This window comes from Protopterus annectens, chromosome 2.part0 (genome assembly GCF_019279795.1).
Source record: "Protopterus annectens isolate FY-2018-M chromosome 2.part0, PAN1.0, whole genome shotgun sequence".
NCBI lineage: Eukaryota > Metazoa > Chordata > Ceratodontiformes > Protopteridae > Protopterus > Protopterus annectens.
The window spans coordinates 907,318,305-907,344,121 of NC_056728.1; the positions used below are offsets into that span (position 1 = coordinate 907,318,305).

The 25,817-nt window shown below is 38.1% G+C and overlaps 1 protein-coding gene across 1 annotated transcript in view; it reads right to left on the reverse strand.

The window, feature by feature from the left end:
- LOC122793290 (anthrax toxin receptor 2-like) overlaps positions 1-25,817 on the reverse strand; it is a 3,151,219-nt gene that overhangs the window by 1,676,435 nt on the left and 1,448,967 nt on the right. Inside the window, exon 4 of the mRNA XM_044061158.1 lies at positions 11,557-11,626. Within this exon, the coding sequence (XP_043917093.1) occupies positions 11,557-11,624 (68 nt within the window). The 5' untranslated portion in view covers positions 11,625-11,626. The remainder of the gene's footprint in view (positions 1-11,556; positions 11,627-25,817) is intronic.

The following is a 25,817-nucleotide window of genomic DNA, read 5'->3' on the forward strand; positions in this document are numbered from 1 at the left end:
GTGCATCATCCTCTGGTCCAAGATTTTTCATGGTTGCTCTCGAGTTAGGGATTCTATGTTAGATGGATAGCTGGTTCATCCAGGTAGAAATCTGCTGCTGGAGACTGAGTAGGTGCTGGACAGTTCTTCCTTGAAGGGGTGTGCACCTCTCCTGAAGACTGACTAGGTGTTGGTCAATTTTTTCTTGAAGAATGATAACATGTTTCTCACTGGCTGTACTTCCCTCCTCATGGGCTGAGGTAGATTTTATTAAATCTCAAGCATTCTCGTCAAGTTCACAAAGAACACAATACCCATAGTTTAATACACACAAAAGTTGGTCTCACAAAAACATCTACATCCCCTAACAAACAAGCTTCTAACACACTACGATTTTTCTATAGCTAATTAGCAATTTGATACTTCAGCTGATAAGGAATCTAAGAAGTAAAATTGTCAGTTTAGCAAAAACACAGTATACACAAAGCCTGCAATATTATTGATGAAAGCACCAATGTAGGAAGGAATGAATGCTGAAGTCAGCATCGTTTCAAGGCCAGTTTATTTCAAGGGTGTACACCCAACATAAAATGCACTTCTTTTTTTTAAAAAAAAAAAAAGCAAAAAACAGCAATTATTTTGACACAGTTCAACTCAGCTGCATGATTCCCTTCCCTTCCTTCCAATATGTAGTGATTCCTAAAACAACAGTACTTAAAAAGACCATAGCAACAGAGCAACGTCTAAGCGGCCTGTCTTTGTACTTCCACACAGGCATGGATAATCTGAAGTACTTTGTCCTGCATGTCTATACATGCAGGAATGAAATGAAGTCCATTATTCTCTGTAGGGAAAGGTTTCACTTCCTTTACTGGAAAATTCTCAAGATTTCCTTTCTTCTGGTATGGATAACCTCTTCAAGTCTTCTTAGGACCCTCTTCAGACACACAGGCCATAAATCTAATCTCCAGTTATTATCTGGGCATTAAATAAGTTCATTTGCAGTGGTCACTCATTAACTTTTACCTGCCTACTAGCAGCCTTAAAGGGATCAGCCACCACTATGCAACAAAAGATGTATTTATAGAAACAAACACACATGTATGTGTGTGTGTATGTATTACATATATATGCAAACCAAAGGGTAGAAAGGTCACACAAACAAACTGTTCAATACAACTACAGCTCGAGTTTTCACTCAGTGATACCTTAAACCGCCATAATGGAAGCCCCATGAGATATATGCAAATGATACTTTAGGAAGATGAAGTGTTTCAGCTTCATGGTTTCGGAATGCCCATGATATTTTTACTTTTTAAGGACAGGGTTTGGCTTTACTGCCCTCCGTGTAACCATAAAGACTTCAAAAAACATCTTTTGCTCCACCATCTTTTCTTCAAATAACTTATTTGAAGTAATCAGTCTAGATATACATGTCTTCTTTACAAATACTGGATGGTGACTATCTGACTGCAATAATTAAACATGCCCTTTCTGAACACAGTAGTTTTCAGCACGCCCATAAAAGTGGCTGACTCGATACCCAGAAACAAAATTTTAAGTCTGTTCTTACAGTGAATTCTAAAACACGAATTAAAGTTCAAGTGTCTATTCCAAGTGTCTATCCAGTTTATGAATCCACACTTGTCACCACCACATACAAAAACTAAATCATCTATATTTCTTATGTAAAATTTTACATTCTTAAATTGTTTTCTGTGTTGCATAAATATTTTTCTTTCCAAATTGTTAAAATGAGTTGGCAAAAGTAGGGGCACAAACTGAGCAAATCGCTATGGCAGTAACTTGTATTTAATAACTTTGCTGAGAAAAAAGCTAATTTTTCAAAATGACAGCTCACAAATCATAAACTAAGAAATATTTTTGCTTGTCAAACCAGTCTATACTCAAATATTCTCTAACTCCTTCAACTCCAATGTCCTGAGGAATGTAACTGTACAAGGAGTTCTCATCAAAAGTGATTAAAATACATTCCTTCTATTCTATATTCTTATTCAATAATTTGTACAATAAGTCCAAGGAATCTCTTATAAATGATTTAATACCAATCGCTGCTTGTTTAAGGATACTGTCCACAACTGTTGCAATAGCTCCAGTCTTACACCCAGCTGAAGCAAAAATTGGACAAAATAAATTCTTTCTATATTTTTATGTATTTTGGCATCCGAAACCAAATACCCTGTGTTGTTTTTTTTTTTTTTTTTAACAGACATTAAATTAAACAAGTCTATATTACGTTATTTGAATATGCATCCATCAAAACAGAATCAGTTCATCAATAATCGATTAATTTTAAATTTATCTACTAGGTCATAAGAGTCACTGTCCAAAATCTGAAATATAGATTCACAGTTTTTGCTTTTTTCCATAATAACAATCCCATTCCTTATCTTTTTCATAAATATGAGAGTGGAGCCCTTTAAAAAAAAAATAAAGCCTTAGCTGCTTCTTTATTTAAATTAAAATACTTAAAAGGAGGGGGTTCATAAAAAAATAGCTGAAATTTCTGCACAACAAACTCTCTCAAATGTAGCTAAAGGGCTGTTTAATAATGGGTTAAAGCAACTCTTTAATTTTAGTGAATCCATCAAATCCAGTTTATTCTTCTTATTGAAAATGAACTGTACATTCAAAGAACAAACATAATTTTTAATCAAGCAATTCAGTCCTAGTAGGGGGCACAAAAGAAAAGTCCTTTTCTATTAAAGTTAAAGTAGCAAAATTGAACAAGCTACTTGGTAAGTTGTAGAAAGCAGTGGTCTTTGGCATCTTCTGCTGATGATACCCTGCTCTTCCCTCCCTCTGTTCGACGCTCAGCCCCCCTCACCCACTTGAAGGTTTGCTGCTCTTCACTTTCATCTCTTGAAAAGTCTGCCCCTCCTCCAGTTAGCTCTGCTGAAAATCTGGACATATAACAAAACTCCCTTGTGCTCTATCCCCCAGTTGTGGGGGGAACCATCTCAGAATTTTGTCTTATTAGTTTAAGTCCATATGTAGAATTAGTCTCATAAGCTAACTTATGTCACTTTTTTCACTTTCTTTTCCTCACAATAAAACCATTTCTATGCAATCTGATAAGAACAGAACTGAGCATAACCTTTTTTTTAAACTAAAACCTGTGTGACATTATTAGTATGCAACTTGCTGATCTTCCATTTCATATTCTTCCTTCATAATGTTTGAGTAAAATGTCTATCAATGCTAGACCCATCATATTAAAGAATTCCTTAAATTCTACAAACAGCTTAAAAGCACATTGCACATTATTGGGAAATTTTCTCAGATCTCTAACTCTTTAGGTACCAGTGCATTCTTAATATTCTCATCCAATTACATAATATATTTTAGAATCAGAAAGCTCACTTTACAAGATGAAAGCTTAATTAAAGCTAAAGAAATTGCAAAAAAACCTCTTGCACATGATCTTTAAGTAAGGATTTGATCCTACTAATTAAAGAAACAACACGTATGTAGGATAGAACTTAATTTCACTACAGAACAATGCTTCTTGTAGAAATTACTGTTTTGCAGCCTAAACTCACTTCTCAGATGCTAAGACATTCCCCCAAAGAATTCTCTCTCTCTCCCCTAAATCTTGTATAATTATGACAAAACAAGTACAACACCTTTAATCCAGAATGTCAGATGGGCTTTGAAACATTTAGAATAACATGATGGAACCTCCTGATAAGGGTAACAGAGGAGGGATAAAAAGAAAGCAGCAGACACATTCTATATGATGCCTAATGCTTTGTTTACAGACTAAGTTAGATATCAGTGTATCTAAAACAGAAAGAGAATACCTAAGCCTGTGGAAAGAAAATTCAGTCGGTCAGTTTCATTTCCCACATTGATATAGATATCAGTAGGATCCAAGGAGTATGGACCAAAAAAAATAAAATGTCACTTTTTTATAAGCCCAAGTATACTATTTATTTATTTATTTACCAGCTGGGTAGAAGTCCACTTTCAGAAGAGGCCCAGGGAGAACTGCTCAGACTCTTACTTTGAATAATAAATTTCATCTCATTCAAGTAGCACCTGGGTAAATGTCATCCAGACTGTTTTGTAAAGAACAGGTGGATTGCTGTCTATTAATAATGCTGACTAATGTCAATGCATTATTGGCATATTTGATATATCAGGTCACATGGTACATGAACACATTGGCTGGTTACGCCAGAATGCACAAGTTGAAAATAAGGCGTGCCATCTAGATTAAGTTTAAAAAAAAAACTCAGTCAGTAATTACTGAAACTCTACCTGACAAACCTTTCAGATAAAATAAATAGCTTCAGATCAGGAAGATAAGTGACTTATGCCTAGGCTGAAAAGTTTCTGAATAAGAATTTGTAACTCAAGCAATAAAAGATACTTAGATTTGAAAAGATGGCACTGAGAGGAAACCAGACCTCAAAAGCCTTAATAGCAACTCATTTAAATATTTATCATGGTGAACTTTTAAATAAAACCATATTGGTTACAGTCTGTGACACTGAAGTTTATTAAATTATCACCATAGTGGTCAATAATACTATATTTTATAAGTTTTTAGATGTATCTTAAGAGACTGCTAAAGTCTGTACTTCTCCATGGAGATCAACACTGCCTTTTACTTTCTAGGTTAGGGCAACATATTCCATTTTCCACACAACAGATACATCCCTTATAGCTAGGTGCATGCACAATAGTGGTAGAAAAACAATTGGTTGATAGATTTTCTTTTTATACCCGAGATGTAATCTTTAGCAAAAGCTCTCCTTAAATTCAAATTATTAATACAGGTGAGAATTAACTTAATTTCTCATGAAAGCAGCATATAACAGATTATAAAAAAACTTGCAATTAACAATGAAGTAGAATTGTTGCATCTTTACTGTTCAGTGAAAATATTGAAGGTAACATGGAGAGTAGCCACATTTTTTGAAAGCAGATGTCGGTGTACTTCTGTTTTAGGGCCTATGTAAGACACCTGAAAAGTGTAGATTTATAAATTTTATAATTTTAGAGTTTTTCCTGAATTTTGTTGGGCCTATTTGCACACAAAACTAACACTTTGCTCTCAATAATTGCATTTTCTGATAGGCCTTCCTTCTGAAATAGATAAAATTTGAATATGGTTATCAAGAAATGACATAAATGAAGTATTATATAATGAGCAGCAGATAGATCAGAGTTACTTCAACATGATGCCAAAAGTTTCAAAGGACTGAAATTTAGGCTGACAGCTATGGTTCAGATTACTGAGTACAAAAGTAACATCATAATCTCTGCACAGAACAGAACCTGTTTTGGTAATGGTGACAAGCAATGAACATACAAATTTTCTGGGACAGGTTAACAGTAGTCAACAGCGATACACTTTTTTGCAAGTGGTTGCAATGACTCAGCCTTTTAATATTCAGTGGAAAATTTTAAGATCAAGGATATTGCCTCAATCTCTCATATTATTTGACTTGCATCATGAAGTAAAGAAAAAATATTCAAGTCCTGGATGTCTGAAGACAACACATGTCTTGCTAACTTAAAGAAAGATTTACATCTACATGTGTAATCATGTTAGGGTAAGTGGTCGAAGGGAATGAAACTACCATATATACAAATTGTGGATTCAGAAGAGTCAATACAACAAAAAGAATAAGCATAGAGAAACAGTGAGGTAGGCTAAGCTTTAGGGAAAAAACCTGGAGCCAGGTACAAAAGGGAATAAGTGGCATTATTTACAGACAGTTGGGAAGCGTGTACATGTGCGTCACTGATAAGATGATAGATCAGTGGAGTAAAGTGAATGCAATATGGGCAGAAGAATGGTTTGGGAAGGGATATAAGCAAAGATGAAAATGTTCAGAGGGTAGCTCTGTTGGGGATCAAAAGATAAGGATAGTACACAGGTGGTACAGAACCCCCGTAGAGGTATACCATCCACAGAGTATTAAGACACGTGACGAAGAAAATGCTGATCAGATCACATTTGGCATACCTCTGTGTAAGGGGGGAAAAGAGGTCTAGAATAAATTACTTGGGAAAAGATACAAGAATGCTGTGACATATGCCTTTTGGAGGTTAAGAGAGAAGGGAAGGGATGGGTTGGAGATGAAAGACTAGAACTTCAACTGCTCACTTTTAATTTCTCAAAGTTTTTTTTGGGTTTCTAATACTATGATGGAAATGGACCCCATTCCTAAGTCAATGTAGGATTAAAGTTCATGAAATTAGTACTGTTTCAATCTTTGATATCAGCCAGAAGTGCTCTTCGCAGCACCCGTAATATGCCCCAGTAATGACTCCTGCAATTTTTATGAAGTTACATGTATCAGTAACATATCTAAATACAATTGTAGATTATTTTTTATATGACCCATTGCTCCTACTACTACTATTGGCACTGTCTGGGTATGTTTCTTCTACATTACTTTCATTTCTGCCTACAAATCCTGATATTTTATGACTGTCTCTCTCTGTACACAAGACACTGTAGTTATTAGGTGTAGTGATTTCAACGGTCAATGCCACTTTTGTCTTCTTTTCATGGACCATACTATGTCTGTTTTTTCTCACATATATCTTTTGGACTATTGGTAATGGGTGATTCCATGTGATGCAGACTTCATCATTTTCTATGGTGCTTTGTGGCTCATGTTTCCAGTGTTTTTCTGCTACTTCAGGACCATAATGTTTACACAATCCCCCAGTGGAACACTCTTGCTACATTATTATGCCTTTGATTATACTGTCCTCCTGCCATTAGTATGTCACAACCAGCATGTTTTACAAAACCTACATTTGTCTGTTTCTCCCACATGCTCAATGGACTTTGTAAGCCAATGTGTGTGTAGCCCACTATCCTGAGCCACCAATAATAACCTTTCATCTTTTGATTTGAATTCACTTCTCCTTAACCATTTCTGTGTTCGATCATGATCAACATGAGCTTCTTCCAGAAGTTTTCTGTACTTGCAACTATATTTGTGCATTTTCCACATTTCTTGCTTTCTCAGCTGATCCTTCACCTTATACTCTTTTCATTTTTAGCACATTCAGTTGCCACCTGATTTTTATCTTCTTGCGGTGGTGGTGCTGCGGTAGCATTGTTGCCTCACAGTAAGACGCTGTCCGGTTCGATTCTCAGTTAGAGTGTCTTCTGCATGGAGACATGCGTGAATGGGCGTACCTTCATTGAAGGTTGTGCATCAGGGCTGGTAACTCGGCATGTAAAAATCAACTACCAATCATTAGCGGACCGGAGTTCCGCTGTGGCGACCCCTAACCGTGAAAAGCCAAAAGAAACAACAACTGGTTTGATTTCCATTCCTGCTGGACTTCGATATGCTTCTGCTAGACTAAGCAGGGAGGTCATCTTAGATTTACTCTCATGTTTCAAAACTTTCACTACATTTGGGTCCCTTGAGATCATCAGGTATGTTTGCAGTCCAATGACTGCAGACCTATACATGTAATCAATTTCAAGGAGGCTCATACCATCTTTGGAATGGGGAATGTATAATCTTGGTATGCACTAAGTTTTATAAATCATTTGGTGAGCAAGAAGCATTCTTGTTTTCCTAGCTAATCTATTCAACACATTTTGGGGCCAGTCAATCACACCAAAACTGGAAGTTAGGACAGGAAGAGCAAACTGGTTTATACTGTTTTCAGGATTAATTTACTTCTAAAATATTCTTTACTAAGATTTATTTGTATTTGTTCATGTTTTATTGTTGATACTTCATCAATTCCCAAATATTTATACATTCCCACTTGCTCAAATTCTTTTATATCACATTCTTGTCTCAAACTGATAATTTCTTGGTGCTCCAGTTTTCCTGCTTTAAAGGTTGCTTTTGCACACTTATCAAGACCAAATGACATTCTTATATCATCTGAAAAAGTTTTGACAACCTGCAGCTGTGCTTTCAGTTCCTCATCTGATGAGGTGTACAGTTTTAAATCATCAACAAAGAGAAGATAAGTAGTCTTTACACTTTGCTGTTTTCTAGGTGCCAAACTACAGCCATGGATTAATCTGTTAAGTAGACAGCTTAATGGGTTAAGAGCAAGACAGACTAGCAGAGGAGGGAAGCAGGGAGTCACCCTGGAATACCCCCCTTTGAATGTTTATCCCTGGAATAATAATCTGTCCTTTATCATGGCTTAATTGCCAAGTGGTCTGCCATATTTTCATGGTCACTGTAATGTAGTTGATCAGTGTAGGATGTATCTTATACATTTTTAAGCACTTTTTTATCCATGAATGTGGGACACTATCAAATGCTTTTTTGTAGTCAATCCATGCCATAATTAGATTCCTCCCCTTTTTACAGTTCTCCATTAAGACATTATTTAGCAATATATGATCCTTTGTTCCTTATGACATTCTTTTACTGCCCTTGTGTTTTATTGCCATGATTGAGTTTTCTTCTAAATGACTACAAACTGTCGGAATCAATTCTGGTGTACAGTTTATAGGTAGTCGGAAGACCAGTTATTGGTCTATAATTTTTATTGTATAATGCATACAAATAGTTCTTACTCATGGTTAAATCTTCGTCCAAAGATGCTGATACTTTTAATCAGAAGTAAGGTACTGCATCTGGGCATGGTGTTTTCCAGTTAGAGACTTTTCTTAACTTTGTTTCAGTCTCTCTGGCTGTTAATTCATCCCTTTCGTATCCTATACCTTTGAACCTCTTATACTTTCTTTTACTTCTTCTATCCATTTAGTATTGTTACATTCCACAGGATCTTTATAAATACTTCCCCAAAATGTACCTATTTCTTCTTTTTTGGGTGGTCTTTTATCTCCTTTTACCTTGTTTCCCAATTCTCTATAAAACATTTGGGGTCATCAATAAATTGCTTACTTTGTAATTTCCCTTTATATTTATGTGTGTATCTAAGTTTTTTTTGCCTGTGCTAATATTTTTAGTTTATTATTTGTGATCTTGCATATTGCACATTGCTTTTATCACGTCTACCTTTCAGAGTACTTTTGTTGATCTGTTCCCTCTTCAATACTCCTCTAACAGTGACAATTCTTGTCTTAATGGCTTTATAGTTTTCTCTGTTCAATACTTCCATGATGGTATTCGATTTCTCCCCTTCTTTTCCCTTACTACCCCTGTGCTCTTGTGGTAGTATTTTATCTATTAATTTAGCTACATCCTGTTTACTTCTGTTATATTGCATGGATCTCTGTGGACAGTCCAATTACTGTGTTCATTTGTTTGATCAAACTTCTGACTTTTTGTGATTTATTAACCTTCTTTAGTCTATTTCTTTCATTGATCTTAATATATCTATCTGTATTATTTATTTATTTTACTTATTTTTACATTTGTTAACCAGGTTAGTCTGACTGGGCCAAGAGAGCCCTTTTTCAGCGGAGACCAGAGGAGAAAAGCTCCAGGAAAGTAATTAAGAAAAACCTAACAATTCAAGTTGTGTATATTGTACAGTATTTTGAGAATGCAGTTTGAGAAATTTGATTAGTATTAAGTTATTTACAAGGACTGTAGCAATGTCTAAAATAAAAAAAAAAAAATCAGAGTAACATCATGGCATATTACAACAAAGATGCATTTAAAGCAGAGGTACTAACAGCAGAGAGAGTAATATATGTAGACAGTTTAGGTAGATCCCAGGCAGATATAACAGAGAAGAAAAATTCATTGGGTAATTTCCTGACAAGTACATATCCATGAATGTTGGAAAGTAATTTTTAGTAGCTTTTTGAATTTGACACTTTTGGTAGTGGAGCAAAGGGACAACGTAAGTCTGTTTTATAAGTGTGCAACTGAATGACTGTAAAGTATTTTTCCAATATTTTTGTTTGGCTTGGTCTCCTGCAGAAGGTTCTGTTGTGTGCTTCTGAGGTCACGACTGGGTGTGCAGGGTGTAAGCGCAGGAGTTGGGGCTATTTAGGATGCCGTGTGCAATTTGTAGTTGTGACATTTGAAGTATGTGGGGGAGCTCAGGCCATCTTAAGCTTTTCAGGGATATATACAATGATGGGATTTGTAGCTATTACTGGCTGCCAGTCTTGCTATCTTGTTATAGGTGGTTTCTGGTTTGGTTAAGAGATTATTTTGGAGGTTAGTAAGTATGGGAACAGCATACAGCAGGGATGGTAGAATAAATGTTTGAGCCAGTACAGGTCTAGATTTGTTAGGTATATATTAGTTGTTGCAGTATAGAAGACCTAGTTTTTGATTGGACTTTTTGATACAGTTTAAGATATGTAGGTCAAACTTTAAATGGTTTATAGTACCGCCTAGCAATTTGGTGTTTGAGTCAGTGGTGATAATTTTATTAACTAAGGATGAGATGGTGAAGTTGTCTTAAGCTGGATCAGGGTTTTTTTGGAAGGAAAAGGGGAAGCTTGGTCTTTATGGGGTTGAGAAGCAGGTAGTTTTCAGTTAGCTGTTGTTCTACTAGATGCAGAGATTGTTGAATGACAGTACAAAGATTTTGTATAAAATCAAGCAAGTCTTCTCTTAGCTGATTTTTTTCTAAACTGAGGACACATTCTTTGTTCTCCATTTTCTGTGGGCATTCTATCGAAAGTTCTGTATCATCTTCCTGTGACATTCTTTACAATTTCATCCTGTGTCATCTGTTGCTCTGTCATTTGGGGACTCACTAGCCTATCACTCCTCAACACTGACTGTGTCAGAGTTTCCACAGTTTCCTGTTCCTTTCCTTGCTGTTCAGCTTCATGTGAATGTTTACACTGGTTTCCTGTGGAAGGCTCCAAAATATCTTCATAAAGCAACTGACCGGTTCATTCCCATTCCACTGGTTTCTCAGTAATTTGGATGTCCATTGCTCTATCCTGCTGTGGTGCTTTCTGCTCACCAGGGTAGTGAGGGGGATGATAGCTGAGGCTCAGAAAGGGGAGGGGATGAAGTCTATACAGAAAGATACCTACCTGGATGCAGAGGTGTAAGTGTGGTATTCAGCAATGGGCAGACAGATCAAGCAACAAGAAAAGGTGAGTGATGAAACATGGGAAATTGTAGTTGTAGTGGAATAGGAATTGTAGTACTAAGTACAGGTGCAAGGATGATCAGAGATACAATATCTTTACAGTTGACGTTCTAGTCTGAATTAGAAATACATGTGAAGCTTCTTGTGAAGATCTGTTTACTGTACATAACATTTACATACATGAATTGAACAAATGGGACAAAGGAAAAAAAATCAAGATGGAAATGCAAGTTAATGGGGGAGGGGGATTTTACTGTTGTAAAATCTCCTGAAATGACAAAATACGATGATGTTGTTAAAGGATTAGTATGACATTATCTGAAACTATGTCTGCACAGAGAATAAAAAACAGACACCAGTATTATTTTTTCTTGGATGTTTTTGCTGTGCTTTGCAAGTTTTAATGGTAATGATGTTTGTTGCTGTAGCCTACAGGAGTTTGTAACAAATGAAATGTATTAATGCACAGGACAATCAGAATCCACAGTAAAGTTCAATAGAGATTTAGTGGTACTAAAATGATGTGCAGTACTTTATGAAAAAAGGCTGACATTTTAAATAAGTACTTACTCATCAGTAGTGTGTAGTACAGGTGCTGGGCAAAGCAAGTAACCATCTTGTACTATGTGTGGCTTCATATCTAGAAAAAATAAAATGCGAGTTACAAATTCTGCACACTACCTAATTAGTAGTAGCATTAATTGCACTTTTTTTACTTTTGATGTAGATTAAATCTGTAAAAAAATGCAAACATTTTTAAAGCCTGTAACCAAGGGAGATGGCTTCAGCAATGATTCATGAATATCGAGTACTTAAGGTATATCAAACTAATTCACCAACACAAAATAAATTATGTACGGCTGAAAAGAAACATGCAAATATGACTAAATCAATCATCTTACATGACCTAACAAACTAATTGATCTTACAGATTCTAACCTCTGTTACTTGACAGTTAAAGTACTCTGAAAAGCAAAGTAGTGCTGACGTGTACACATACATACACAGGTGTTCAAGCAAGCAGAGATGTCAGGATGTTTTTAGTTGCGAGATTGCTGCTTTTTAGCATTGTGCTGCTGCTGGAGCTACACTGCTGTTCTCCTTTTCCCAGCTGTCACAAAATATTTTTAAGTGTCACTGAGAACATTATTAAGCCAATCTATTTACTCATGCCACTGATCCAACTCTCTTCACTACCTGCAATGTAATGCATCTAAGTTATTTCCTTCCATTTTCAGATTATTTCTTCTCTGACTTCCTTCTTCTTCCCATTAATCCTGATCCCATGTATTGTCCTTTGACTAGTTTTGTATATCAATAATGCACATTCTTTGTCCATTTTTTTGTCTAGGGGAAACCATTGAAGGGTACTCTAGACTTTCAGCTTATTGTTTTCGATTCATTTCTCAATCAAACTTGTGGCTTTTGCCTGAATTGTTTTAGCATTTACTTTTTTTTTTTCTGAAAGATCTCCATAACCGCACAGAAGCACAGCTCTGATCTAATCATAAACAAGTCCAGTAGCAAAATTGTAAGTTGTCTACAAGATTACCTCAATTAACTATATATCATTTTGTTTGCTTTCAAGGTTTCCTTTCCATTTTTAACTGATTAATTTCATCTGTCATACGCACTATGAGTGCTTCTCCTGATAAGTGTTTTTAGCTGCTGCTCCCTAGTTTATATTCTAGCCTCCAGTTAATTAAAGCTCAAAAAAGCACTTCATTTTTTCCATCAAAGAAACAAAGTAGCCATGTAAAAGCACAATCTGACAGTTTCATTACATGCCTCCTGGGGATAACTATTCCATCAGCAGTGAGACTGATGGGGTTTCAATGCCCTGTGTGATACCCATTGGCAAATCAGTGGATGGTAGTGATACAAGACATAAATATCACAGGATTCCTTTTACCACCATCACCTGCTGCTTTCTTCCCTCCAGCCATTTCTCTACCAACTCCATCACTTCCTCTCCATCCACCCATGCCTTTCATCTTTGTGATGGAAGAAAGTCAAAGGCCTTGCTGATGTCAGGACAGGTTATTGTCCATGGCAGGCTTCTGTCCACTATCCCTGTAACTCCTCAATGTAACTGAATTATGCTGGACTGGCAAAGCATTTTAGCTAAGAATCTGTGATAGTGTGCCTTATTGACATCATCCTCAAAAATTCACTTCTGTTTTGTTCTGCTCCACCAACCCTCTACTGTAACAGACTTTCCATCCTCCAAGACTGCTCCTGCCTGTCAGTAGTTACTGTCCCATGATCTGTTTCTTACACATTACCTGTGCTAACTGAAGCTCCCGGAGGTGACTGCATTAACTCTTTCTTGCTGAGACCTTCTGTTGCCCTGTCTCACCTTGAAGCTGCATGTCTTTGCTTCCCTGCTTATGCTAATTTTACCTGCTTTCGATTTCTCTTTCTTCTCAATTTATCCTTATCTGTTGCTACTGTTACCCACCAGTTCTACTAATACCTTCTTAAACTCACTTTCAGAATTCTCTTCTCATCTAACGCCACCTGTCATAGTTACCCAATCTTGATAAGTGGCCTACTATTGCTTTTACTTGCTGACTCCAAAAAAGGCCTTTGTTTCATCCACTGCCTGTCAGCTATGCTTTTGCCGACTATGATGTCTCTCCTTTTTGTCTTGCTTTCATTCCACTTACTTCTAGAACCTCTGCATTGCTGTTCCCCTTTCCTTTCGCTACTTTCATTCATATACTCCGCCTGTTTAGCCGTTACTTGTTCATAGGTTCATAGTTAAGTACTAGGCTAGCTTCCCTTGCAGGCCATTTTAAACCTAGCCAGTCTCCCCATAGATGAGACTCAAACCCTGTAACTCGAGTCTGAGGTAAACACATTAACCCTTATGTCAACGCCAACATTTAGCTATTTTCTCCATTCTGTTCCTTGCGGTCTCCTAAAACTGACTTTGCTCTATCACTACCTCTAGTACCTGCTGAATATTTTCTATTTTCTTTTTTAAGAATTTGTATTTTTTTATGCTGAAATACAAATGCAATACAGTGTCATAACAATGACAGCTTTACATGTTTACAAATATGACTAATATAGTTGATATACAGGAAATGAAAATATTCTGATTAAGTCAAATTATATTCTACTTCAACTACGATGGAGCAAAGAAAAAAAAACACAAAGTAAGAAGGCTTAAGTTAATAAATGATTAAATACATCTATATAGGGTTAGCAAATATTATATAAAAATCCACTAGGTATTTAAAATGTTTTCTATTTTCTCAAATAAAACCATAATTTAAACCAAAAGTTTAAGTTAGCCACTTTTCCTGTAGAGAAGATAACTCTATTAGCTTCTTTATTACAAACACAACTAATGATATTTAGAGGCAATAATGAAGAAGCAGGCTTGTTACTACTGGGATAACTTGAGAAAACTTTTGTTGCCACAGCTGACTCAACCAAAGTAATGCATTTGATTAGCTTTAGCACATAATGTATAGTCACATTAAACTAGACTAAATGCATTGATGAAACAAAACTGCCCCAACAGACAGACTGGCCAAATGTTTGGATATTATGTCAAAATTTTAAGAGATTCATGCTAAAAATGTTTTAATAGACATAAACCATTGCTACAACTTCGGCTTTGAAAAAAAATTAACCATTCTATTGATCCTGGGAACAAAATAAAGTATCTCAAACACTGTGTGGCACATAACAGGCCTTGTATGAAGCAGAATGGTGTGCAAAAACCGTAGGTTGTTCACAAATGTTCTTACACAACAGCTTAAAATGATGTAGAGTGATTACATCACTGTGAAATCACAGTACTTCAAGCATTTAGTACAAATGATCCCTACTCGAACTTTACATGATTCACAAAAGCAACAGCATCTGTACTTGAGCTGGATCCAGTGGAGCAGCTTACAGGATAGCAAGCATATACCAACAAATGTTTTTGTAGATACAAGTGCTGCATTCCCCCCTCTGCTAGCAAGTTAATCGTATGCAGTCGCACACAAAAAAAAACTCTTTCTCTGCATAGCACAAAAATTTCTACCAGCAACTGTGAGCCCTTCAGGGCAGGCAGAAATGCTAGTACCCTCAGATCTCTCCTACACCCCCATATACCATCATGACAATATTATAATAACCCTGATCCTCTACAATTTTATAAATCATTCTTAAGCATGACAGTGGCTCACAGTACAATAATTACAGGCAATTTAGTAAGATATCCCAGACATTACTAAGTAGTTAGGCAGCTGCCTGGTGACTAAGAACCCGGTCACTATTGTGCTACACAGCACAATCACACTAAGCAGCATTCCATTCTGTGCTGAGCACACCAGAACCTATTACGTCCTCATGTGCACTACTCCAGAAAATCATGTCAAAGTCACCAAAAAACATTGCTCAAGTTGTAACATTTTGAGCACGCTGAACCTACAAAAATTGTACAAAGTGTTGAATGTTATGATTTTGCGTCTCATACTGATGGCAAATGCATCTGTTAAATGGACAGTGTTAGTGATTTTTTTTGTTTTGATTCTTTGTTTCAGTGTGCCTTTCTGAGCATGCCCAGCTTTACTGACAGGGTTTGACGGACAGATGCCTCCAGAAAGTTTTAAAGGTGTTAGCTAAATTCCATCTTGAATTTTTGTACTCAACATCTCTCAGGTAAGAAATTCATTAGTTTAGCCTGTGTAATTTACTCTCAGAGAAAAGTAACCTTTCACAGATTTTATGACCTGACTGTTGCCACTCCACTAGAAAGTACTTGAGTAATGCAAGTTTAAAACATTAGTAAACAATATTTTTGGTTCTTTCATTTCACACTTTTTTTGTGCTTATTCTCACTTTTGGCCATCTGCAATGATTTTATGAAATGACTGCTTCTAGCTTTGTAGACATCAGCTGACTAAGGCAAGTTGCAAACAACAACAAGAAGAGTCTTTTTATCTTTCTTTCATTCTACAGACACTGTTTTAGTGTGTTCTGACTTCTGAATACTAGCCACATATAAAGACTGCCATTAGTAATTCTATACTAACATCATGTGGGATGCAAGGCTGAAACATTAGTACATAGTCCTTTAATTTTTTAGTTAAATGTGTACTGATTTCAAAGTGCTACTAGCCAAGTGTACTAATTTAATGTCCTGTTTGTACCTATGCAGTAGAAGTGCGGGTGGTGTGAAGTTCAAAGCAGAAGTAAACACACAACTGTGTTTCATTCATAGTTTATTTGCTGCTATCAGAACACTGTCCAAACCCATTTTGTAGTATACATGCTGCATCTTAGTTGCTGCATTGTATAATATCAAGTTTTTTCTCTGGTTTTATGTGATCTTCATCACTTTTCTTTTTGTTTCTACCGTACAACTCCATGTATCTGTATTTCTTTCCTATGTTATCTCTACTTGTGAGACATGTTTGTTACTGGGGCCCAACAATTTTACGGGAAGATAGCACTGTTTACTGTCTTCCTGAAGTTATACAATGGTACATTCCTTCAGTGACTGCTGCTGCTGTCTTTCGGCTTTTCCCGGGTTAGGGGTCGCCACAGCGGAACTCCGGTCCACTAATGACTGGCAGTGAATTTTTACGGTGTCAGGTTGCCAGCCCAGCACCCAACCATCAACTAAGGCACACCCACACATGCTCACTTAGCTTAAATACTCTAAACCAAATGTAAAAAAGAGTCAACAAAGGATAACAGTAATGAAGCTCCTTGTAGGCCAGTAGGCTGTAAGCTCGGTAATCAAAGCTATATGCAAGCAATTGCACACACACACACACACACACACACACACACACACACACACCATATATAATACTGATCCCTTATAATAGTAGCTTCCACTACTTCACATCCATTGTGAGCTAGAACCTATCCTAGTAAGCAATGGTGTATCTAGGTGTACTCTCTGTACTGTGTAGAGTAATTTTTTTCACTTTGCATCACTCAGAAACATTGAGCTTTTTCAGGCTATATTATGTCTCCAATTGTCTCAAGTGATGCCTCTAACAACACACACATAACCTGCTTAAAGAAAGAATTGGTAATCTAAAAACAGTATGTTTAGTAGTTTTAGAGGAGACTACTGAAAGTGATGTTTACAGTTATTAACTTTTGGGGAGGCAACATTTTAAAAGATGTGTCAATTTTTTAAATGCTTGGTGGGCTGGGGGGGGGCAGTAAAAAGGGTTTGCGAGTACAAAACAGAATTTTTGGCTGCAATTCTGCTAGCACAAGGAAGCAACCACTCCTGGACGAGACACTAAGCCACCAGAGAATAAACACACACACACACGCACCACACAGTGGGCAACTACTACATTTATTTACTGATATTTGATGACTGGGAAAGTCCGACTGGATAGAAGGCTATTTTGTGAAGACCCAGAGAGAAAAGCTCCAAATTATTACAAAACATTTTAAGGACAATAATTTTAAAATCTTCAAAAATAAAACAAACATCTACAGCTTAAATAATTGTAACAAATGAGACAAAATATAAAAACACTGGTTAAGAATTGATACAATATATATGACAATCATTTAATATTTAGAGAAATTTTAGACAATTTGTAGAAAAATTAAAATTAAGTTAGTCTAATACAAACAGGAATTACATTACAAAGAGAAGGAAAAACAGGCATATGGTACATTTAGGGAGAAAGTCAGAGAAGAGAATCAGATAGCAGTAAAGAAGTAAATGAAGAAGGGAGAATAAGGAGGTATAAGGAATGAAAAGGTCCTTGTTCACATTTAGGGATATAGTTTACTCTGGTTTTGAGGAAGACGAAAGACAAATTTTAGCAAGGAAGTCTTTTAGAGTAGTTTTGAAAGATAGCCTTAGCAACCTTGTACAAGTATAGACAATGCCCAGCAGATTTTCTAGGTTTGTAGACAGGAGACTTTGGTCACTGGATTGCAATGACTGACTGGGAACATAATTGTGTAGAATGTTTTTAGTGCTGGACAGGCAGACGGATAATCTTATAAATGGTAAGAAGTTGTGTATGTGTTAGTTGATGTGGCAGTGCCAACCAATTTAGGCTTTGCTTCTTGATGCAAAAGAACTGAGCCAAGCAGCACGAGCAGGTAAAGCTAACCACTAGCTACTTATTACGTCTGTATGTTAATACATTAAAACAGTATACACAGAATACTGCTTCTCTCTGTTGAAGCACAGCATTACAACACTTGCATCAAATAAGTTGTAGTACAAAACTAAATAAAATGAGCATTGTATAATACTGCATGAAAGGCAATGTCTGTTCAGTGACTCTAGAAGTCATTAGGTGGGTAAAGGTAGACATACACCTTTCTTGATCTGAGACCATGATATTTACTGTGCATTTCTCAACTAAAACAACACGGGGTGAAGTCCTCAATTCCAGTTAAATAATGGAGACATTTGGGTGTATATGCAGTATTAACAACTGCTACCCGACACGACAGATGAATAGGCAAGGTCTGCCTCTTCCTCTGTTTCTTCTCTTTGATCGGAGAGGACTAAAAGCTATCTTCAAGTACATGTCAGTGTTTCTGCTATGCTGTAGCAGTGTTGTGACTCTGATCAGTTTGGCAAACTAACTGAAGGTAAGTCAAGTGATGAATGTAAACAGGAAGCTAAAATGGTGATCATCATCACTTCATACAGTCACTGTTATTCCTGCCCTCAGACACCCTAACTAACAGATCACATTACAAAGTACATAAATCACAACTCAAGCACTTCTAAAGCACGAAGTGTAGGTGTTAGACTTCAGATGGCAATTACTCAGGAGTACTTCCCAAATGCTGAAGTGAAACCTTGATGATACTGCATAGCTCTCAACTACCCAGATTTTCACAGAATGTCCAGATTTTTGCCTTATATTTGTTTTCTATTGTTCATACAACTTGTGGTTTTCTGGCAAATCAGTGAGGACTGAATAATCTAAATGACGACAGGCATTTAAGTTTCAGAAAATGCACATTAACACAAAACCATTTATTCTAGCAACTTTCCAAGTTTATATGAGCAATATTGAAAATTTGTCCCTATTTATGGGCCTTTGTCTGCCCCATTTTTTTGGCTTTGCCAGATTTCTTGTGCAAAGAGGTTGAGAGGTATCTGACACAGGCATTACTGATCAGAGTGAACTTCCATTTTCAGCACTGGCCACAAACACAAAGAAGCAACTGGCAACCAAAAGAAAAGTGCCAGCAACTTTTTAAATCCACTGTTGCTGCAGAAAGCCACATGAAAGAAGATTTTGTTTGTTTCAAATACAGGACGTTCTTGTATACAAGCACATTAAATCACAGGTTTTACTGTGCTCAGCTGCTGTAAGCTGTGTGATGCAGTCAATCCCTTATACCAATGACTGAAACTTTCCATTAAATATGACAACAAAAGGTGCGATAACCATCTGGGCACTAAAAGAAATCATCATCAATGTCTTTTCCCATTTATTACATGGCTCAGTACATCAATCAACTGTTGCTACCTCTCTCAATTCAAAGCCACCCTCTTCCCTTCATGGACAGTTACACTGGAAAGTTGAAGGTTTTTTCCACATAGTCCATCCATACCATTGCTAGATATCCTCAGTTCCTTTTGCTTTCTTCCTGTGTCTCCCAAATCTTTACTAAGTCATATTCTGCATTCCTGCACATGTGCCCAAACCACTGTAATCTGTTCTCATTTCCTGCCTTTGGCACTAATCTCATCATTCCTTCATCTCTTCCACAATGTGCATACTACAACCCATTTCAGGCACTTCACCTTCATCATTGCTAGCTTCCTCACTGCCCAGGTTTCTGTACCATACAGACAGAAGTACTGGTTGCACCACTGTATTGTATACCTTACCTTTCAACTTCTTTGGCATTCTTCTGTCACTCATTACCCTTCTTCTTCTGTCACTCATTACCCTTCTAATATTCTGTGCCAGTTGGCTGCAGCCACTCTGATTCTGGCTTTTACCTCCTCATTCATATTTTGTGCCTTATCAACCACCCCTTCCGGATAACTGAAGCTGTTAACCAGTTCTACCAGCTTCCCTTCTCAGTTTTCATCTTCTTTTGATTTTTCCCACCATTTACTGCCATGACAACTGTCTTGTCTGTACTCAATTTCATCCCATGAGTCTTCAATTTGGATTTCCATTCCCCAATCACTTGCTGATGCTCCTGTTCAGGGTCTGTTTGTAATGCCACATCATCCATATACACAAGCTTTATTGATTTGTCCCTCTCCACCCAGTTTGCTAATGCAGTCCATTACAAGTGAGAACAGCAGAGGGCTTAGAGATCAACCCTGATGCACACCTACTACCACTGGCAACCCCTCTATGAGTTCAAACACTCTTTATACTTGTGTCATTTGGTCTCTGTACATGGCCTGCACTAGTTCTATCAATGCTTCATCAAACCATTACAGAGCTGCACATGTCAGCTTTCTTGAGACCTTGTCATATTTTTTCCCCAAGTCTAGAAATGCCTAGTTTGGATGTTTTCCTCATCTTCTTTTCTCTACTGTGTCTCACACCTCAAACATTGGGTTGGTTGTACTACATCTTGATCTGAATCTGTACTGCTTTTATCCAGCTATATTTTCAACTACCCTGCATATTTGTTTATCAGTCACTCTAAGGTAAGGATAAAAGGCTGAAGACATAGAAGTTGAATGGAGCAAAAGCAAAATAATTCAGGGAGATACTCTGGAATCTAGCCCCTTAGGAAAAAGAGGAAAAAGGTGAAGCTGAAGAATGTCAGCATCTCAAAACAGCATGTGTGAAACCTGTAGATCAGACGTGGTGGCGCCAGGGATGGAAATAAGGTACATAACAAAAGCTAGGGGTGGAGTGCAGGACTCCAGGAAGTGAATGAAAGGGAGAGTGCAGGAAAAAGTGTGATATTGAAAAGATGACCAGACTAAGAAGGAACACTAACTGATTAACGGAGTCTAAGACAGCAATCGCAGTAGCAAAGAATCAAAGGCCCTCTACCAGCATCTAGAAGGTGACTCTGCAGATGGCATAAAGAAACTCTTACCAAGTTGCAAGGTAAAAACAGAATGTGAATGAATGGGTCTACCTGATAAAACCGACACGCCAAAACACCGACAATGAAATAACGGACATGAAAAAAATGAAAAAAAAGTTCAAAAACATGAAACTTCACATGCCCAACAAACCAAAATCCCAACAATCAACAAAACAAATACCTTTCCTGAAAAACACACACACAAGCACACCAAAACCTTACAAACCTACACTAAACCTTACATACACAACTATCTATGCACTAACCTTAACCCAAACCCTAAGGTCCGTCACTATCGCACACTTACCTTACCCGCACCCTAACTCTAACTCACTTAATCCGCCCCTAACCCTCAAGTCCGTCACTATCGTACACTTACCTTACCCGCCACCCTAACCCTAACTCACTTAACCCACCCCTATACCTAAACTCCGCCCTACCCTAACTTCCGTCCCTATCACACACTTACCTTACCCACACCCTGACCCTAACGTCCATCTCTATCGCATTCTTACCTTAACATGTCGGTGAATCTCAACTGTCGGTCTTCTCCGTTGTCGATCTTCAGATGTCGATGTTCTCATTGTCAGCGGTCTGCGATTTCAGTGTTTTCAGGTAGACCTGAATGAATATATTCACCAGACACAATTCATAAGGTATGCCAGCAGCAACTTACTCACCAAATGGACATCAAATGCAAGTGAAATAAGTGCTTTCAGGAGCTTCTGAATAAAAATAAGAAACAGAAGCTGTACTGTCCTATACACAACCTATGATAAAAGATAATGATCCGACCCAATAAGAACAGCACTGTGAAAGCAGCTTGCTCAGATGAGGTCATGACAGAAATGATCGAGGTGTTGGTTGAGATAGTGGAATAAATGGCTCCAGTGGGTACTGATATCAATATGCAGAGAAAGATGCATCCCAGATGACTGGAGATCAAGTACTCTATTGCCAGTGCACAAGAGTAAAGATGACATTCACAGCTGTGGGCTGGATATTGCTATCAGACATCTGTCACACTGCATGAAAGTTCTGGAGAAGATTAAAAGCAAAAAGCAAGTTATGCCATTCAACTTCATTTTTCAAAAGTGCAATTAAAAGGTTTTATCTGAAATCAAAAGCCAGATGCTTTCTACTGATGATCTAAGCAAGTAAGAAAAACATCATCTAAAACCATGATACAGAAATGATTTAATCACTGGTTTCACCACTTACATCTGCAAATACTGTACTGATTTGATTCTAATTAATCTCTCGTGTCCCTTTAAAATTTGTTTGAAAGTACAGCATATTGTTTTTGCTATTACACAATTATGTGGTGAAAAACAAGCAAGCAATAATGCCTGAGAGGGTATGTGTTAATGTGTAATTAATGCCCGGCCAGAGGTGTTAAGAGGTCCGACACCACAGGTGGAGGGCCTCTGCATGCCAGGAATAACATTAATTACACACACCCTGGATGGCATTATTGAGCTTAGAGAATGGTGGCTCTGTAAAATTGTTGTGTTTTATGGGTCTATATTAAACGAACAAGTAAAATGTCAACTTAACTTTGATCGACCCCTAATTCCTGAAGCTGCACAACATCTAACAGCCAAATCATCGATTTCTTTCCAAGGGAAATAAATCAGTTGGCCATTACTTTAAATCTGCCCTTTTCCTGACTGTAGTGCAATCTTGGGAGTTAGTAATATTTAGTTAGGGGAGTGTGGGGGGGCACAGCCCCCCATAGGTTCATAGGCTGGTACTAGGCTATCGGCCCTAGGGCCTATGCAAGCCTAGCCATAACAATTCCCTGGATACTTCTTCCCACAATATTTACTTCTCTGGACCCCTGTCTAGCAGGGTGACTGACATGATCCCCGGGGTGAATTTCCCATCTCCCATCCATTCATCAAGGTTCCTTTTGAAGATGGCCAATGAGGCGCTCTGCTTGACATGTATAAGCAATCTATTCCAGAGTATGGGGAGTCTCTGGGTCAGGAACCTATCCCTCCAGCATGTTTTGTTCATTGTGATGACAAGGTTTAGATCTCTGGAGCGTGTGGCTCTGAGGGATTGGGATTTCTTTAAGTGGAGCATGTCCAACAGCTCAGGGTTTGACATGGCCTTGTACGTTAAGCAGAGATTGCCTCTGAGTAGATGATATGCCACAGAGTACAGCTGGAGTTTTTGTAGATGGTCAGCATATGACATCTGCTTTAGGCCTGTGATTCTTTTAGTAAGGTATTTCTGTGGCCTTTCCAGCTGTTGCAGATGTCTTGTGAGGTACATTATACTCTATAATGGGGCTAATGAGGGATGAGTACAGTGGGGCAATGATCTCCTTTTTTCTGGATGAAAAGCCCTTAGTGATGAGGTGTGCCACATCAAAGGATTTCCTGACTGCTGTGGCGATGTGGTTATCGAAAGTGAGACCACTGTCCATCTGTGTCCCTAAGTCTCTCATCACACTTTCGATGTTTAGAGTCCTGCCACCTATGTGGTAATTCATGGGTACATGTTTTCCAAAGGAGATAACTATACATTTCTTGGCATTAAGCTTGAGCCCATGGCTCTGGCACCAGGCATCTGTTTCTGTAAGGTCCTTTTGTAGAATATCCACATCATTTGGGGATTCAATAATGGCTCCCAGATTGCAGTCATCTGTGAACTTTGTTAGCCAGAGTCCCTTAGTGTTGGCCTGTACTGTAGAGAAGTAGATGCCAAACAAGAGTGGTCCCAAGACTGAAGCCTGAGGTACTCCACTTGTCTGGAGCTGGATTTGGAGTCGGCTACATTTACAGTCTGGGTTCTGTCAGTAAGCCAGTTGGCAACCCATCGAGTGACGTAGGGATTTATGCCCAACTTAGTAAGTTTATCTATGATTCCAGAGTGGGGGATGTTGTTGAAGGCCTTGGCGAGGCCCAAATAGGCTGTGTGGACCACCTTACCATTGTCCACAGCTCTGGAGACTGATTTGAAGAAGTCAATCAGATTCAGGAGACAAGATCAGCCCTTCACAAACCCAAACTGGGTGGGGTCCAGTGTTTGAAGGTTGCTAATGTCTTTGTTTATAAGTTCCATGATAATGCGTTCCATGCCCTTGCAGATCAGGCTTGTCAGACTGATGGGACGGTAGTTCCCGGGATCCAAGGCAGATCCCCCCTTGTGGAGTGGGATAACTGTAGCTGTGCGCCACTCAGTGGGCACGAAGCCTGAGGTGAGGCTATGATTAAACATGGCACTTAGGTGAGGTGCCAGTTCATTTTGTAGTGCATGTAGTACACAGCCTGGGATGTCATCTGGTCTCATGGATGCTGTATTCTTAGCTTTGGAGAGTACGGTTTTTACCTGTGTGGCCACCTTAACCAGAATTTGGCAATCTTTTGGTATTGAGATGGGCCCATTAGGGTGTGAAAGGGGGATGAAGTTGGCACTAAATCGATCTGCCAGGATATTGGCAATATCCTTGGAATCAGTATGTTTAATGCCATTCTGTTGTAGATCTGAGCATTGCCATTTATATTCTTGACATAACTATAGAATGCCTTGTGGTTGCCTTTGGAATCTTTGGCAATTTTATTTTCGTAACTAGCTTTTGAGGATTTTATGAGGGATCTCGGCTTCTTACTGAGGCTGCTGAGGGACTTTTTTGCATCCTGGGATTTTCCTCTTTTCTGCAACAGTTTATTCCTTCTGTTGTATAGTTTGTTTATAGCAGGGGACCACCAGATTGGCTTCTTTTTTTTGGAGAAGAGCATCTTGGTACTATTTGGGATGGCACGATTCATGCACGAGTGGACGTGCTCGTACAGTCCCTTAGTGTACGATTCTGCAGTTGAACTTTCAGATCCCATCTGCATGGATGTCGTGACTTTTGTCACTTCTGACTTCAGTAGCATGAAGTTGGCTTTGGAGAGGTTTTTTAAGGAGGTTTCCTTACTGGGGGTGGGATGTGGATGTCAAGGGTGATTTGCTTATGGTCAGACCTGACCAATCAGGGGGTGACCACTGGTGTGGAGCATCTATCGCCCATGTTGGTAATGACCAGGTCTAGGATATTGGCGCCCCCTGGTGGGACAATGGATTAGTTGATCCAGGGCATTGGAATTTATGAATTCCAAGAACCATTGGGAAAATGTGTTGGTACCCGAGTAGTTTTCCCAGTTAATGGCAGGGTAGTTGAAATCACCCAGTATTAGGGTATTTGGTTGTATCTTAATATTTTCCAGTATGTTTAGAAAGGTGTAGTGAGAATCTTGGGGCATGGTGGGGGATCTGTAGCAAGCTACAATTTGGACTGCAGTCTTACCTAGTGTTAGTTGCACCTGGAGAATTTCAGATACATTGTGTTGGGCAACTAGCCTGAAGCTGTGAATATCCTTGGTGAATATGGACACTCCTCCACCTTTAGTGTTTCGGTCTTGGTTTTGTGGCTGAAAAGTGTGGTAAGAGTTGTAGCCTGGTATTGCAGGGGTGCTCTCTGGAGCCTTGAACCAGGTCTCAGTTACTTCACAGATATCGATGTTCTCCATTTTTACGAGTGCCTCGAGAGAGTGCACATCTGGGGGTGTGGGGTGTGAAGCTCCCCACTTTTATAGTATTTGTTGTAATGTGGTGTGTGTGTTTGGGCTACTGATTTCTTTCCTTTGGAAAGAAATCAGTGATTTGACGGTTCAATGTTGTGCAGCTTTGGGAATCACTGTTCGATCAAAGGTAAGTCTATATTTTACTTGTTCATTTATTTAATATAGACCCTTGTTTTACTTACTTATTTTTTTAAGTACTATTTTTTTTTTTATATAAATTTTTAA